General features: G+C 50.4%; 1 protein-coding gene across 1 annotated transcript in view; it reads right to left on the bottom strand.

The window, feature by feature from the left end:
• The window catches only part of TMEM132C (transmembrane protein 132C), a 302,142-nt gene that overhangs the window by 182,179 nt on the left and 102,662 nt on the right, over positions 1-17,301 (bottom strand). The window contains exon 2 of the mRNA XM_046026085.1: positions 10,260-11,148. Within this exon, the coding sequence (XP_045882041.1) occupies positions 10,260-11,148 (889 nt within the window). The remainder of the gene's footprint in view (positions 1-10,259; positions 11,149-17,301) is intronic.

The following is a 17,301-nucleotide window of genomic DNA, read 5'->3' as shown; positions in this document are numbered from 1 at the left end:
GCCAGAGGATGCTGGCACATAAGGGGAATGCAAGATATGGTCTGTATCTTCTCCGACGCATTGTCTTTGCAAGGGGCCCCGCCCGAGCAACAGCCGCCATCCGGGTCTAAGTGCGCTGGTCCTTCCAGCCCACGCTTCTGAGGTTAAGGAACAGAGGAAGAAAGCCCTAGGTGAGACGAGATGGTCTAAGGTAGCAAGGTCAGGCCTTGGGAATAGAGGAAAGAGGGGGAGGGACAACGGGACCCTAGCCATAGGGAACGCGAGGTCACTGGGCTCACCTGCAGAAATGGCTGGTGCTGGGCCTGCACAGCCTGCCTCTCTCCCCCTGCCATTCCCTCCGACACCACGTCCTCCTCTTTGCCTTCATGTCCCCATTCGCAGGACCCCCTCCTTTCTAAATAAAAAAGTATATCACCTTCTGAAAGTAGGCTGGAGCCCAGCTGGCCACGGAGGACGCGTAAATACAAGAAAATAGACCAAACGTGTCTAGGAACGCGAGGAATGGGAGCTGACACGGCAACGAGCTTCAAAGAAGCTTCCAGACAAGGAAGGGTAATGCAACTGGAATGCTTTCGAAAAAGGTAAGCCTCGTCTCCCTACCCGAGACTTTAATTCACCCAATAACTGTTGGGGTTGCAGGACGTGAATGGTCCACATTTCCTGTATTAGGGAACCCTGCAGTAACGCCATGACACCACGCAAAATGGCAGCCACTCAACACTTAAAAATGCCCCAGGGACTTCAGGTGGCTCCCTCTATTGAGCCTCTGACACTTGATTTCAGCTCAGGTCATGACCTCAGGATCCTGGGGTCGAGTCCTGCATTGGGCTCAGTGCAGAATCGGCTTGTCCCTCTCCCTCTGCCTCCTGGTCCCCCTTCTTGCTCTCTCTCTCTCCCCCGTTCTCTCCCTCTCTAAAATAAATTTAAAAATCTTAAAAAAAAAATACCCTTGTATGGAGGCTTCTGACTGGTTCCGTTGGTGGAGTGTCTGACTCCTGATCTCGGGGTCGTGAGTTCAAGCCCTGAGTTGGGTATAGAGATTACTTAAAGTTAAAAATCTTAAAAAATACTCCAGTATTCTTGGACACTCTCTCTGTAATTATTACTCAACCCCCCAGCCTGTCTCCACTCTCCGAGAATGCCCAGGTAAACGAGCCTGCCTTGTGCACAGACAGAGCTCTGATCCAGGAAGCTCAAAGAAAACGAAGATGCCTTTTATTTTTTTTAAATTTTTATTTTATCTTATTTTGAAAACTAAGATAACTCTTAAGTCGGTTAAAGAATGTAGCATAAAGGAGGCAGGTCCCGGTCAGGAAGGTTCTGCTTCCTTTCTCTTTTCAGAGAGCTGGAGTCAATTTTATGTGTAAATGTTTTTCCCACAACAGTCAAATGTCTCACCAAAGCCGGGCTGCCTGGCAACGCAGACGTGTTGTGGGGAGCTGGGGAGGGGGCCCTGGGCAGGAAATATTATTTCTTCACTTCTTCCCAAGCAGAAAGAAAATTGTTCCTTTTCTCTGTTCCAGAAGAATACATTTAAAATGACAAGCTGAACAAAATGAAAACAAACCTTTCCTTCGGAGACATTCAACAGGGAGATGAATTTTAGACAGAGTGTGGGAAAACGAATCTCCAGGATTGTCTGAATTACCTCCAAATCTGCAGTCAGTGCGAACCCGACTGTGTTTTGGGATCTCCTGCTAATGATGGATCTGGGACGGTTGGGTTATTCCTGCCCCGGGGGATGGACGCTTGGTTGAAAATGAAGAGCCAAATCGTCCAGGGGCAAGCCGGGGATCTGGAAATTTGCTTTTCAGCCTTTTCCGTACCCTTGGACACAAAGGTAAGGGATCAAGGGGATCAAGGACAGAAAAAAAGCTCCCCCAAATTCACCTGGCACAGGACGGGTGCTGGCAGCGGTCAGTAATCGGAGGGAGGTTTCAGAGCAGATGCAGGGGGCACTGGGCACAGAAAGGCATGTTCTCCACGTAGTGAAGTCTCAGAACCCCACTGGGAGCTCTGCTCTCCCACCAGTTGGAGGGGCCGAGGGGCACGCGGCAGTTCAAGCTTCCCAGGATGACATGGGGTAAGGCCCCGAAATGCATGCCTGTCCTCTCCGGTGTGGGTGGGAGAGCGGGCCTCCCACACTGCCTGTCCATGCGGGACCTCGGAAGGTGGCCACACTGGCAAAGAGGGTCTTTGCGGAATGACGAGTCCCAGATATCCAGACGGGATCATTGCAAGGAAAGGCGAGGGGATCTGAGACATGGATGCCGAGGGCCAGAGAGGGGACAGCGTGTGAGGACAGAGGCAGGGCTGGAGCGATGCAGCCGGGAGCCGAGCACCAGCTGAAGGAGGAAGAGGCAAGGAGGGATCGCTCACTCCCTGCCCGCCCCCCCCGCCTCTGGAGGAAGCCTGGCCCAGCCAGCACCCCAACTCACGCCTCATCCTCCAGATCCGTGAGACCATGTTTCCGATGTTTTACACCGCCCCGTTTGGGGCAGTTTGTTATAGAAGCCCGAGGAAATAAATACACTCTGCTCCTTTGAGCCATGACTTAGACCGGGGTGGGGGGGCATCTCAGCCCAGGGCCACCATCAGATCCCCAGGCCTGTGCGGCGATGCTGGATGGTGATTCCATTGTCCCCCAGTGTACATTCAGAGTCTGCACTGAAAGTCCGTGTTTTTAGCATCTCGCCAAAATTGGCAACGTGGGGGCCAGAGTCGTTGGTCCCCGGCTTCGTCCATCAGTATCAGGGTTTCAAGACCCATCCACGCCTCCACGCTGTGGCCCGGATCACCACGTCAGTCCTCCCTGCGGTCCCACGCTGTCCCAGGATGCGGGGAGATCACGTTTTGTTTATTCCTTTGCCGGTCGGTAGACACGGGGTTGTTTCCACGTTTTGGTCATGGTGGACAATGCTGCTGCAAACATATGTGTCTGTGCATTTGTGTATGTTTGGGGTACAATGAAGTGTAAGGGGGCTAGACTGTGCAGCTCCCCGATCGGCTTCAGTCAGGACAGACACGCTCCGTGGATCCCGCCAGCTGCCCACCCATGGGGGGACAGCACTGTGCCCTCCGCCCTGGGCTGCCAGGAACCAGGTTTACCTATAAAAGGTCCATGTTGCAGAATCCTTCTGGAGGAGGGGGCAGCCAGGCCACGATCCCCAGGGGCCCTCCCTCCTCATGCATTAAGCTTCTAGGAATGAGTCCACCAACACATCGCATCCTGCTTGGAAAAACAACACCTCCCAGCGCCCCCGCATGCAAAGTCACTTTAGTTCATCGCTTTAAAAGCCTCTTCCCTGCTTCCGCCCTTTATCCTTTTCATTTATTTAGTGGAAGATGCTGGGAACGTGGAGAGGCTGTTAAGGGCACAGGATGTCGTGTGGATTTGGTTGGGGTGGGGGTGAGGGACGCCTGTTCTTAGCAAGAATAAGCATACATCCACCAGTCCGACCGGGACAGAACATGTGAGTGGGGAGCCCCGTGACCGAGCGCTGTCTATGCCCCGGCAGAAGGTACCTGCTCTGCCCCTTCTTCTGTGATCCTGCCCCTACAATCATGGGCTGTTAGAGTAGACACAGCATAAAGTGTCCCTCCCCTGATCCCATCTCTTAGGATTTATGCCCTGAAGGCTGCATTATTGGTGCCAGTCACAAAACCTACCCAGGAAAGGGCCGAGCAGCCCTGCAAATTGCTGCTCAATGGTCAGGCATCCCCGAGGAAGCTCTGAAGTCCAGGCAGAAGGAACAAAGACGGAGATGGGGAGGTTCCTGTGGGTGCTTCTGTGTGGGGCTGGCTGGTGCAGAAGGCAGCTGCCTCGGGGGACAGCTTGGTGGCTGGTCTTGGGCTAGCAAAACACAGGGGGACCACTCGAGGGCCATGGGAGTCCAGGCACCTGGGGAATCCCCTAGATCTTCAACTAGGTTGGTAAGTCTCCCATCACACACCGCTCATGTTCTACTCTCGCTGATGCCTCTCTGGGCACATGTACACAACCACAAAGTCCCTAGTCTTCCGTGAGACCCCGGGGAGCGCCCACCAGACCTCCAGAACACAGGTGTCTGAGAACTCTAAGATCACGACACTGAGCCAGGTGAGAACTTCTCCAATGCTAAAGGAGAACAGGATTCATAAAGCTGTTAACCCAGATGAAACAAAGCAAGAATTAATTACGGGAGACTGAATGAATGGATGGAGGGATTATAATCCTGATTGCCTCATTTAAAAACACAGCCGGCTCTTTAATATTTTCTTTTTCCATTGAAAGGACCCCTTTCCTCCTCTCTGTTAAGACATTTATAATGTGCAGCCATTTGTTAAAGCATATGGCTGTAAACACAGATTGAAAACATGTCCCCTTTTTCTCCCAACGGAATCTCTCCAGAATTCAGAAACTCTGATGAAATATTCTCATTCTTCATGACAATAAATGTATTAGAATAAACTCAATTAGAATCCGTTCTCTTTGCAAGGGGACTCCATTGGACAAGTCCATAGCCTGTCTTCTTGGCATAAAGACACTTTAAAGGTCTATCTGAGGTTCCTTATCATCAGACACTTTTTTTTTTAAAGATTTTATTTATTTGTTTATTTGACAGAGAGATCACAAGTAGGCAGAGAGGCAGGCAGAGAGAGAGAGAGAGAGAGAGAGAGAGAAGCAGGCTCCCCGCTGAGCAGAGAGCAGAGAGCCCGATGCGGGGCTCGATCCCAGGACCCTGAATCATGACCTGAGCTGAAGGCAGAGGCCTAACCCACTGAGCCATCCAGGCGCCCCCATCAGACCCTTTTAAGGAACAGAGGTTGACCTTAGAGAGCCCCTGATGCCTTTGGCCATGACCAGACCTTTTAGTGAAAAAATACCATATTTGCGAATAGACATAGATAGCATCAGTATCCTTCCTACGCTGATGTCAATAATCCAAGTTTAATCAGGCTAGACTGATTTCTAACAGACAAACAAGATTCACTGTATCTGTGATAAAAATGAAATAACTATAAGAATGATCTTTCAGAAGGAAAACTAGGACGTGCCCACAATCAGACTCTCCTTGGTAATCGTCTCCGAGGCTTCGTGACCATGTAAACTTCAGGGAAATCGCACGCAGAACATGTCCGGACAACTTTCGTGCCGCTGCTGGGTGGGAACGCCCACGACATCATCAAACGGTCAAACTGCCAACAGGGGGGACCCTCCCCCCCACCGGGGACTGAAGCCGCCAACCTCATTCCACCTTGTGAAGACGCTTCCAACTCCAGTCTGGAGATTTCTCAACTGGCTGCTGAGAATCCACTCAGATTATCCACCATTGCTTTTCTTACATTTCCAAAGAGATGTCTCTTATTAAATGGCGGCTGGCTCCCATCAGACAGAGACCTGGTTTACTCCTGAATTACAGTACTATCTCCTGAAATAAACTGTTCTCGTGCACATCGGGCCCTAAGTGACCTTGAGGAGAGATGGGTGCTGATACCTCGTGTTGTGGATTGACGTCAGCAGGTAAAACCTGAGTCTGATTATATGCACTGGAGTCGTTTTGTTGGTGAGATCTTGCCTTCTGGGAATCGACTTTTGGCCACTTATTGTCTTCAGATCATCTGACAGACCTCTGTCTCCTCTCAAGGGTTTTAAATGCCCCTCGATGGTCACTCACACCTCAAACGACGTCCATCAGGATCTGACACCTTGGGGGAACTCAGTGATCCGAACACTTGTGTGATCACGATGCACTTGTTGTCGCAAGGGAACTGGGAGTCCTCAGCCTGGCTGCATTATCGGGGTAGTGATGGGAACACCCTACAAGCCGCTCACGCTCTCAGTTCGCTAGGGGACAGACCCAAAGTGGAAAGGATGTTAAATCACACGCGAACCACAGCCTTGAAAATTCCTTGTGCTGACAAACCCAGTTTCGCCATGCAAGCAAAGCTTAATTCAGCTTGTTTGGCAAGACAAGCGAGGCCAACTTGACCTGGGTCATTGCTTGCTTATCCCTCGGAAAATCATGAGCAAGACTTAAATTTTTCTCCTGAGTTGATAGGAGGTCACCCCTAACCCTTTGCCTTTCATTGAAGAAAATTCTCGTATTGTAAACAATGTCCGGGAAGAAGTCAGTCCCTGCCTCCGGGCTCTGGGACCTGCCTGTTTCCTAACATATATGCAAGGACCTCCCCCACCCTCACAGAACCCTCAACCCCGAGCCTCATTCCAGGCTTTACTTCCAGGGTCCCAGCATGCAAACTTGTCCTTTTGGTGTGTTCAAAATAAACTTCAGTGATTCATTGGTTTTACTTCTGTGTTTTTTTTTTTTTTTTTCTCCCTGAACTTTGGACACAGCAAAGCCAGCCCATTCTCGGGTGTGGAGGACCCTGAGTCACCCCTCTTTGCCTTGTAGACATCAATTCTGGTTACTTAGTGATGAGGTCAAGACGCAAGGGCCTCCCCAGCTCCCTCCCGTAGTGGCCTGCGAGATCAGGACCAGCCGAGCTAAAGTGAACATCAGTCCCAAACCAGAAGAAGTCATGCAAACTCCGTCTAACGCAGAGCTTTGAAGAAGCAGGGGTCTGGGGCAAGTGCCATCCCCCGCGCCCTGAGGCCTACGTGACATCCAGACACGTAGGGGTGGCAATGATTTTCTGATTGTCGGTATATTCTGGAAGCCCTTGGATAAGCGAGTCATGCCTCTGCTTGCCGTAAGAATCTTGAGGTTTATTTCAAGAAGCCTCAGTTGGGCATGAAGGGAAACATCCAAGAAAAGGAACATCTGTGGGGCACCTGGGTGGCTCAGTGGGTTAAGCCGCTGCCTTTGGCTCAGGTCATGATCTCAGGGTCCTGGGATCGAGTCCCCCATGGGGCTCTCTGCTCAGCGGGGAGCCTGCTTTCTCCTCTCTCTCTGCCTGCCTCTCTGCCTGCTTGTGATTTATCTCTCTCTGTCAAATAAATAAATAAAATCTTAAAAAAAAAGAAAAAAAGAAAAGGAACATTCTGTGATCTAGCTTTGATAGCACGAAATCCATAATATCTCCTGGACCTCTGCGCCACACCAAGGGGCTTACGCCCATGAGTGGACACACTTTGACGTGTCCGTGAAACCATCCGGTTATGCGTTTTTCATCTATGTTGGTGATCACAATTTCTTATTTTCTCCAATGGTTTTCCAAAATTGCTATGACTATGGGAAACAAAGCTTCAACTTTCCACGCCTTGAGGCCTTTGAATTAAATTCATGAAGTCGTGAGCCAAAAGCCGGCTGCTTCCTTGGGCCCGTGGAAGACAGCATCATTCGTGAAAATGATCTTATAAAGGAGGCCTAGGCCAGGGTCCTAAATGGGCTGCTGGTCCTATAAAAATCCCTAAAAAGTCCTGGTGGTCTCCAAATACAGCCTTGTCATCAAAGCCACCATGCAAGGTGACAGAGGAGAATGCCTCTGCATCTCACGGGAGAGGTCTTTGAAGGTCTCCTGCAAGCCCCCCGAATTTCCCCGTAGAAAGGTCCCCACGATGGGCAAGACGGGTTTCCCTACAGTCCACCCCACAGCCACGGCTGGAGGCCACTGCAGGCACGTAGGTCCCGTGGGCACACGCCCTCACACAGAATTCACTGTCTGGCTGCGTCTGTGTCCGTCCTCTTGTATTCGCTCTCTTTTTTTTTTTTATAATATAGTATTTTATTCTTGTATTCTCTTATTGTGTATTTTATCCTTGAAACAATTCATTGAACAGTGAACGTTATTTTTCACTAAGTTACAATTGACTATGTTCTCTGGAAGGGAATGGCAACGACATCCCTCGGCCTCCCATCCTGACCCCACGTCCCCTCCCCCCTCCCCCAGGACTCGGGTCTGTGGTTGGAAGGATCGGGAAGGCAGAAACAGGGCTGCTGCTGCTCACGGCTCTACGCAACACCGACCCCAGAACCACGCCAGCCCCGCCCTCTGTACTCCAAAGTGCTTGTCGTTATAAAACAAAATAAAACAGTTTTGCTCTTTAAACAAAATCATGGCAAGACGGGGATCAATATGGCATTGAGAACAGACCTGGTGGGTATGGTTTTATGCAAGGCATGGAGTCCTTTTACTGTTAAAACAGAATTCAGCGCTTAGGGAAGTAGTGACGGATGTTTAAATGCAACCCCTCTTAGTGATATTCAACGTTCACAGACACACTTTTATGGGCCAGGTGCTGTCGGAAGCAACTTACAAATAAATAGTGGCCCTTGGGGGCTTCCCACCCCTACAGCAGGAGGTGCCATGAGGACATCTGATGTGGGGACAAGGGGATGGAGGTACGTGGAGGTCCACTGAGCTGCTCACAGTCCCACAGCCAAGGAAGTGCGGGAGACAGGCTCAGAGCAGGAGACAGGCTCAGAGCAGGAGACAGGCTCAGAGCAGAGCCAGCCAGTGCGGGAGCTGGTCCTCACCACCGTTCCTGCCCGGGATGACGGCAAAGACAGAAAACAGATCCCCTGTCCAACGACGCAGATCTGGGGGTTCCCCCAGCAGCTGAAGGCCCATACCTCCTGTAACCCAGGCACCCGGTGACTCACTCAAACCTGCCCCTGGTGGACCACAGAGCCTGTGTTTCCGAAAGCAAAGTTAAGGATCAGTCCAAGGTCAAAGAAGAGAATGATGACTCAGGAAGCATGATGTGTGTCGGTGGTACCTTCCCGGTCCTCTGCGTCTACTTTCCAAAGTCAGGGCTGTGTATGTTTATCGTACAACGAAATGATCGGAAGCCGAGGGTGCCGAGGGACCCAGTGAAAACAAAACTCAAACCTTGCCGATCAGCGTCCTTCCCAGCCAAGGCCGGAGGAAGCAAAATCCGGACCCTCCGATCTAAACATTTGCTCTCCCAGCCCCGTCGGGTTGACACTTGCACCACGCCACCAGCGCCCTGACGGGGAGGGCCGTCCCTCCTCTCACAGTCAGCGGTGCCTGGCTGGCCACGGAGGCTGAGAGTGCAGACGTCACGGGAGTCCCTGCAGGGCAAACTTTGAATCCTGCGAACGACGGGGGATTTCATGACATTGGGGACCACGACGACGCAGAAGTCCTTGATCCTACCCAGAACACACGGGCGAGGGAGGATCGGGTCCAAGGAGTCCACTTAAAAGTTGAAAGAGTGCATGACAAGGACGGCGACCGGACACGCACTCTAGAAAAGCACCATTCGAATCTGAAGGATGAAGAGATGCCTTGAGAAGCATTGAAACCTTGGAGTGCATTTTGTGAAACAAACACAGACCCTTTAAAGATGACCGTTCTTGACCCTATACAACGGAACTTAAAAAGAAATACACGATCGAATGCTATCATTCTATTTCGCAGATATTTTCCCAAGCAACTCACTCAATGCGTGATTAAATGTTTATTTTAAGAAAGAAAACAAGGCAGAGCTGTAATCACAACCCCAGTCCTTCTGCACTAGAATGGGGGAGGGCACATGATTTTTATCATCTTTATCTTTTACATAAATCCCAAATATTTTCTCCTTATTATGAAATCCTGGTCTGCATTTTAAGAAGATTCTCCATACATGGCTTTTCTCTGTGTTAACAATCCTCAGAAACCAGATGCTCCTGGACCAACCTCACAAGCGTCGCACAATGACGGAGCAGCCCTATTAGAACTCGCGATGTCTCCTGAGTCAGCAACCGTGATGACAGGTGGGTTATTCTGCCATTTCAATTTACTTTCTGTTCTTTCTCTTTTTAGGAGAAGGAATACCTCTGCGTGATGATTTTCCTTTGGACACACTCCTTTGATTACAGCTACGCCGTGCTCAGAAACGGAGGTTCCCCCAGCCCTGACTTGGCAACATTCAACCTCGCCAACTTTTTTCGTTAAAGGGCGCCTCCTTGCCTTTTTTCACATACACACCCGAGGTAAAAATACCATAAATGTCATAAACCCTATGTCTCTTCTTGGGGTCTGTGAAAACAGACTCTCAATCACGTAATGAGTACCCGTGTATCTACAGAAGAATTCAAAGCTAGAGAGAAATCATATCCCTCTCCAAGTTCAAGGACAACTCAAGGTCAAAAGAGAGCGAGAGAGCGATTCGTTTCTTGCTTCTTTTGGATGTGGTTTCTGGCCCCCTTCCCCATCCCTTAGCCCACAATGTGAGAGGCGCCGCAGTTGCAGAATTGGGCTTCACTGTGAAGCCGGAGGGTCCCCTGAAGGTAGTGAGACCCCAGACGTCCAGCCCCACCACACACGAGGCACGCACAGGACTGCCCGGGGACAGCCCAGGCACCTACCTCAGGATGAAGAGGTCCACGGTGGAATTGCTGGCCACGGTGACGTAGGCAGTGACCACGTCTCCTTGTTTGACTGGCCGGGAGGGCAACCAGATGACCACATTGCTGTCCAGACGCAGCTCGCTGAGCTGGGCCGTGTCCTGGGCCCGGTAGAGGCTCACAGCACCAATCCTCTGCAGGTGGGGCACGGCCTCGTCCAGCCCGTCCTTCCCCGGCCGAATGGCGTTGCCCTTCCGGACGTCGCCGCCCATGCAGTCTCCGCGCACGTCCCCCGGCTGCACGGAGTAGTAGAGCTCCACAGGGCTCCCCTCGGGCGGCCCGGGCGCCTTCTTCCTCCCGGCCACCACGCTGGGGGGCCCGAACCAGGTGGCCAGCAGCTCCAGCTCGGCCACGCACAGCCCCAGGGCCCCCTGCAGCCGGCAGCCGGCCCGCACCTCCCGGGTCTCCCGGAAGGCGAACAGGCGCAGGCACGGCAGCCTCTCGCTGGGGCTTGGGGCAGCCCAGTCACGGCCCAGCAAGTGGAACAGCACCTGCACCTTGGGCCGGCTCAGGTACACCTTGTCCCGCAGGATGTGCGCCTTCAGCTTCCAGTTGAGACCGAACTTACTGGTTGGACCTAGAAAGTTCGAAGTGACCATCAGCTCCAGGGGCACGACCTTCTGCACGGAGAAGGGCCCGTAGCTGGCATTGAGGACCGGGGGACTCTTGGCCTTGTAGGTGAAGAAGGACTCAACCCTGGTGTGCAGGCTGGAGTTGCGCATGGCGTCCTGGTGGGCCTCCTTTAGGAAGAAGGAGGTCTCGGCTCCGAGGATGTGGTAGCTCACGGGCAGGAAGGGCGGCAGCGAGGAGAACCGTGGCACGTTGTCTGTGACCCCTCGGCCCTCGATCACTGCAGGGGGCAGAGAAAGAAAAGGAAAAGACAAAGATGGGTTATTGCTGGACTCCTGGGACAGCTGGTCCATGAGCAATTTAGAAATGAGGAGGAACATTCCAAAGCCCACATGGCCAGAATGTCTACGGTCTCCTGGGATCAGCCAGTAAAGGACCATACGCTAGTTACATACTTGTATTAGGTTGAAGCCAAGAAAATGTAGGTTTTTGTATGTTCGGAATGATTCAACAATGAATGATTTCATAATGCCACCAAGCAGAAAGCTGGCAAGATACCCATGAGAATGGAGTTGGGATGTTTATTAATAATTTGCATGAGTTTAAAGCATTTTGATGGCATGGATACATGGAGGGAAAAACAGACCAATGGAATGGATGAGTCCATAAATGAACTCACATGTGCCTGGAAACGTAGCATGGGATAAAGACAGCCCCCAAGTCCTGAGGCAGAGAGGGACTTTCTCATAAATGCTACTAGGACAAAGGGATAGCCACTTGAAACAAAAGATACAACTTAAAAAAAAAAATACAACTAGATCCATACCTCACACCATACACAAGAATGAACGTCAAGTGAATCAGAGATCTACACATAAGGAAATAACATTTTCCCAGTACTAAAAGAAGATAAGGGATGAACTCCTTCAGGAGCTGGGTGTAGGGAAACCTTTCTAATGATGACTCAAAACCCAAAGGCAATTTAAAAAAAGTGATAAACTTGCCTATGTAAAAATTTTTTTTTAAGTCTTCTGCATAACAACAAATTCATTAAGTCAAAAGGAAACATGGTGCCCTGGGAGATACAACAAACTGCTCGCTTACGGCACACAACCCAGCCTGGGGATGGGCTCTGTTTGGTGCACGGTATTTTAGAAGACCGCTAAGAATGTGAACCATCTTGAACAACTGGGGAGTATCTGAGTTTCCAGCTTCTCTTTACATGCCTGGCAACCTCCAGGCGTTATGTCTACCTGGCAGCAAGGGGAGAAGTCACTCGGCAGGCCATGGGGTGCGATTCTGTTACCTGCCTATATCAGTGCAGGTCCTTCTGAGTTGCAAAACCCCGACTGGAATTCACAGCCTGGTGAGCCGTCCTGCCCTGGAGAATGGAGCTCAGTGCTCAGACAGGCAAGAGCATCACCCCTGCCTTCCTGCCCTCCTCTGTCCATCGCAGACATGGACAGTCATACGACCAGCAGGCTCCTTGCTGCTCGAAGGTTCCCTTAGCTTCCTCTTACACTGTGGGAGGCTCACTGAGGACTTGCTACATGCACAGGGCAAAGAGGTTCAAGTGCCCAATGGCTGACTTTGCAAAGCCCCCCAGGGCCCACAGCCATGCCCTTGTCTTTGAAAACCAGCCCAGAAACGCAAGAGGAGGCCCCCATGCATACAGTTGTCTCTCCTCCAGCCGCTCCACCCTCCCCCGCTGGCCTTCAGCCCATCTAGCATATGGGGAGGCCTGTGCCTCTCTCCTCTGGAAGCTCCCCTAATCCTCCTCCCAGCAGGGACACTGGCTAGCAGATCAAAGCTCCCTTCCCTGGTGCTGCAGCCAAACGGGCTTGGGTTGTCAAGATGGCTTTTCAAAGGAACAGCACCCTCCCTTGTTCTCCACCAGAGGCTTTGTTCTGAGGCTCCCAGGAGCAAGGGTGATCCCCCTCTCTCTCTGAGGGATGTGTCTGCATGTTCATTTTAACCCTCTCCTTCCAGAACCAGGTGAAATCACCCTCCACAGCCTCTGCCAAAGCAGAACATCCCAGAAAGATCACTGGCTCCACGTCCATCTGAGCAACTTAGAATATTTTGTAAAAACCAAACTAAATAGTCTCATCAGATGTTTTGTTCCTGTGTATTCGTCCCTCTCCGAAAAAAGCTCTTACACCTTGAAGTGTGGTGATTTAGAGACTGATCTATTTGGGGATGGGGTCCTGAAGGAGGAGGGAAGGATACACTCCATCATGGGAAGCACGACCAACAAGGCTTTTCTCTGTTCCTCACTCTGCCTGTGTGCACAGATTCATTCTTTCTACTACTTTTGGGTTCCCCCCCAAAAAAGCCTAAAATATGAATCTCTTATGTTTTAGGAAATGCTGAGTTTGTTTTCTATAAAATAAAGCTGGAATGGGCTTGCTTTTCTGCTGTCTCCTTTCTCAGGATTCTCCCTTATTTAAGTAGGTCACTTCTTCTCCTTCTCACAGAGGAAAAAGTGCCTCGGTCTTACTTTCCTGCTGAACCCAGTTTTGAGTCGTTCTGTTCATGAGAGATTTAATGTTAGGAAGAAGAGACAGACAAGGTGAAGAAAGTCTAGAATGGTGGTTAAGGGCATGAAGCTTGTTCACGGAGGCATTGAGTGTTGATCTACTCAGCCATCACTGGATCTTGACCAAGTTCTTACCTTCTGGGAATTTCAGTTTCCATGGATGGATGGAAGGATGTACAGATGGGTGGATGGATGGATGGATGGACGGACAGATAGGTGGATGGATGGAGAGAAGGGTGGATAGATGTCTGAATGGATGGATGAATGGATGGATGGATGTATGGATGGGTGGATGGAGGGATGGTGGATGGATGGATGGATGTATGGATGGGTGGATGGATGGATGGGTGGATGGGTGGATGGATGGATGGATGTATGGATGGGTGGATGGATGGATTGTGCATAGGTAAATAGATAAATAGGTAGATAAAGTCAGATATATGGGATATAACAGAAGTTGTGTAGAGCAATTAAAAACAGCCCCAATTCTCCTTCTGTATCAATACATTTCACATGTGGCTCTGTGGTCTTCCGTTCCAGAGGAAGAGTCTATCGGCCTCCTTGAATCTATGCTGGTGGTGTGATTCATTTTGGCCAATGACTACAGCAGAGAGGATTTTAAGGGCAGTGAAAACACTACGATACTGCAACAGTGGACACATGTCATTATACATTTGTTCAAACCCACAGAACGTACAACACCAAGAGTGACCTGTAACGTAGACCACGGACTTTGGATACATGGGAACTCTCTGCGTCTTCCTCTCAATTTTGCTGTGAATCTAAAACTGCTCTAAGAATATGGTCTCCAAAAAGCGAGAATTCACTGAGCACACGCATTCCCATGACAGCAAAGAACATCTCCCTCCACACACAAGGCTTCCAGCTGAAGACAGTGTCTCCCCAACACCAGGCATTCAGACACTACTCTCATGACATCAGCCAGATGTTTACGCATTGATAATCAATGATTTTTTTATCAATAATTAATACTTTATTACATACTTGATCAAACACCAGTGAATTAATGAATACATGTGTTTATAGAATTGCAGCATAAGTAAAAATACAGGAACCCATGATCCCAATTGTTGCCAGTCTATGGCTCTGTGCCGGACATTTGCCATTTCTTTGTTGAATGGGGGTGGAGGGCACGTTCCTGTGTGTGAGGACCTCAAGATACAGTGACACCAAAATGAGACTCCCTCCTTGATGACATTAGAATAATTCAAAGAGAATTGAAAAGGGAATTGCTTTCTCATTTGTGAGACTCGGTGGCTTCATGCCATGTCCAGGCAGCCCCATGAGAATGGCTCCCTCAGGACCTGGGCCCACCGCCATCCTCCCAGGCTGTGAGTCTGTCCATCACCTCAACTCATCTCACACTCTGAGGAGTCCTGATCCAGGGGATGAAGGAAGCAGAGGTGATTGCCAGCCGTCCCTGCATTTCTTTCTCTCCTGACACTTTGTCTGCTGATTGCCAGGGAATGACCTCCTGGCTGCTGGGACCAGTAGAGCCCAATATCCCCCCTCGAATTCTCGTGGATCTGCTCACACTGTCTCCACAGAAGATAGGATTATTTGGTCATTTTTATCAATCTGAAACAACAACCCTGAGAAAGTGCGATGCCGGTTTCCTAAGGCCACGGGAGAGGGAACGGGGGCGCCGGGGACAGCTGGACCTTTTTATCTGGGTTCCCCGTTGACAGCACGTTCATTTGCCATCTGCCCTCCTGTTTATCCATTTTCTTTATCTGTGTCGCCTGTCGGTGCTGGGGAAATGGTGTCCTCCGTCACTTGCTCATCAGAGAACTCCACAGCAGAGCTGCCGCCGGAAATTGAGTTTTTGAGATTCTGAGACAGTGAACCTAGGAGAACTCTGTGTCACTTAGCACCCAGACAGAATAACGCTGGGGGAAGTGACCCTTTGGGCCTACGGGATGTGTCACCTTCACCATGAAGCTCACTTGTGGATGTGGTGACAGGGGTGGGTTCTCCGGAGCTGGTTCTCTCTGGGTTGGGAGGTGGGTTTTGGCCAGACTGGAGAGAGGACCCCTCCAGGAGAGGCTTGGGGCCTGGGCGTGCGAGGAGCAGGGAGGCGGTCTGTTTAGCATGGGAGGGGGGTGGAGTTTGCTCTGAATGGAGGAAGCACTGGATGCCCACGAGGGGCTTGGTAAAAATCCAAGCTCCTGTTTTCCTCTTCAACTGGAGAATGTAAAAACCAACATGTGCCTTTCAAAGACAATCAGAGGGGAGAGGTTCACACCATACTTGGTTCTACAGCCCGCATTTGATTTTAATGCATTGCCCGAGAGATTAAAAAAAAAAAAAAAGGTGCACATATCCGCTCATTTTACAAACAGGAAACCAAACACTAGGAAAATTACTGCATTTGAACTCTACAAAAAAGAAAAAAAAATCACTGGAATCACCCAAATGTGTAAGTGGTATTGTTTTAAGCTCTGCAAAGGGTCCTCAACTCAGGGTGATTTGGTCCCTGAGAGACGTCTGATAATGTCTGAAACCTTTCTGGTTCTCACAAGTCGGGTGGGGGAGTTCCTGGCATCCAGAGGCTGGAGCCCAGCGATGCCAATAGGACGGGTCCCTACCACAAAGTCTGTCCAGTCCTAAATGTCGCTAGAGCCGAGGCTGAGGAAGCCTGGTCCAACCTGATTCCCGCGCAAGGTGTTCGTGGTGCATCCAAGGTACAGACGAGACAGAGGAAAGATTCTGGCCAAACCCTCTTCCAAGCAGGGAGCGGAAAGGGATCCTTGTGGGTTAAGGGCCTTCCTGACGTCACATGAAATCCAAGGAATCCCTGCTCTATGATGTACTGAAGATTTCGTTGCTATTGTTATTTTTGGGGTTTTTTTTTTTTTTGGCAAATACCTTAAACTTCTGAGCTTCAACATCCTCATTTCTTTCTTTCTTTCTTTTTTTTAAGATTTTATTTATTTATTTGACAGAGAGAGAGAGTGAGTGAGAGAATACAAGCAGGGGGAGTGGGAGAGGGAGAAGCAGGCCCCCATTGAGCAGAAGCCCAAGGTGGGACTCGATCCCAGGACCCGGGGAACGTGACCTGAGCTGAAGGCAGATGCTTCACCTACTGAGCCCCCCAGGGACCCTCAACATCCTCCTTACTATAAAGGGAATCATAGCACCACCAAGTCCCAGAAGGCAATATGCAAAGTACCCCGGACAAAACGTGCGGAGCGCCGGGAAGGATGCCGCTGCTATGGAATTCTTACCTTCTGAGCATGGTTCCTCTCACCATGGTTTCAGTCATGCTGGAAAGGTAGAGCAGTAAGTTTTCAAGGCCACAGAGATGTGGAAAGGAACGGGCGCCTTCTGTGTAAGGAAAGAGTCTGGCACCAGGAGGGGCGGGCAGACCGTTCCATGAGCTCAGGGGCCACGGGGGCCACGGACACCTCCCACTGACCCACCCAGTGTCAGACCGCCCCCACCATCCCAGGACAGAGTCTGCCTGCCCCCATTCACCTCAAGGAAAACCCTGATGGGATTTTCCTTCCAAGTCACCGCTGCTTCCCTGAAACCCAAGCCGACCCCAGCATTCTGAGATTTTTTTCCCCTCTCCCGGTGGGTGATTTATTAACATGCTCCAGACACACACTGTCTCTCTCTGCTAAATATGGCACATTGTTTCTTTTTTCTTGAAACAAAAGGCACCTTGATAAATGGATTATTTTATTTCAATGCCTCTTCTGAACAACGCCTGAATATCCTTTACTGAAATTACACAACGTGGTTTGCAATTTTGGAACGGAGAAGCTGTCCTCTAAAAGAGCCAGTACTTATCTCCGCCTCTAGGCCCCTGCCAGGAAACCCCCCCCCCCCCTTTCTTGGAGAGATCTCCATCATCAGCCTGAGTGTGGC

The sequence above is a fragment of the Meles meles genome, chromosome 12, assembly GCF_922984935.1.
Source record: "Meles meles chromosome 12, mMelMel3.1 paternal haplotype, whole genome shotgun sequence".
In the NCBI taxonomy this organism is placed as follows: Eukaryota; Metazoa; Chordata; class Mammalia; order Carnivora; family Mustelidae; genus Meles; species Meles meles.
The sequence above is the reverse complement of the archived record's forward strand: the minus strand, read 5'-3'. Positions and strand labels throughout refer to the sequence as shown.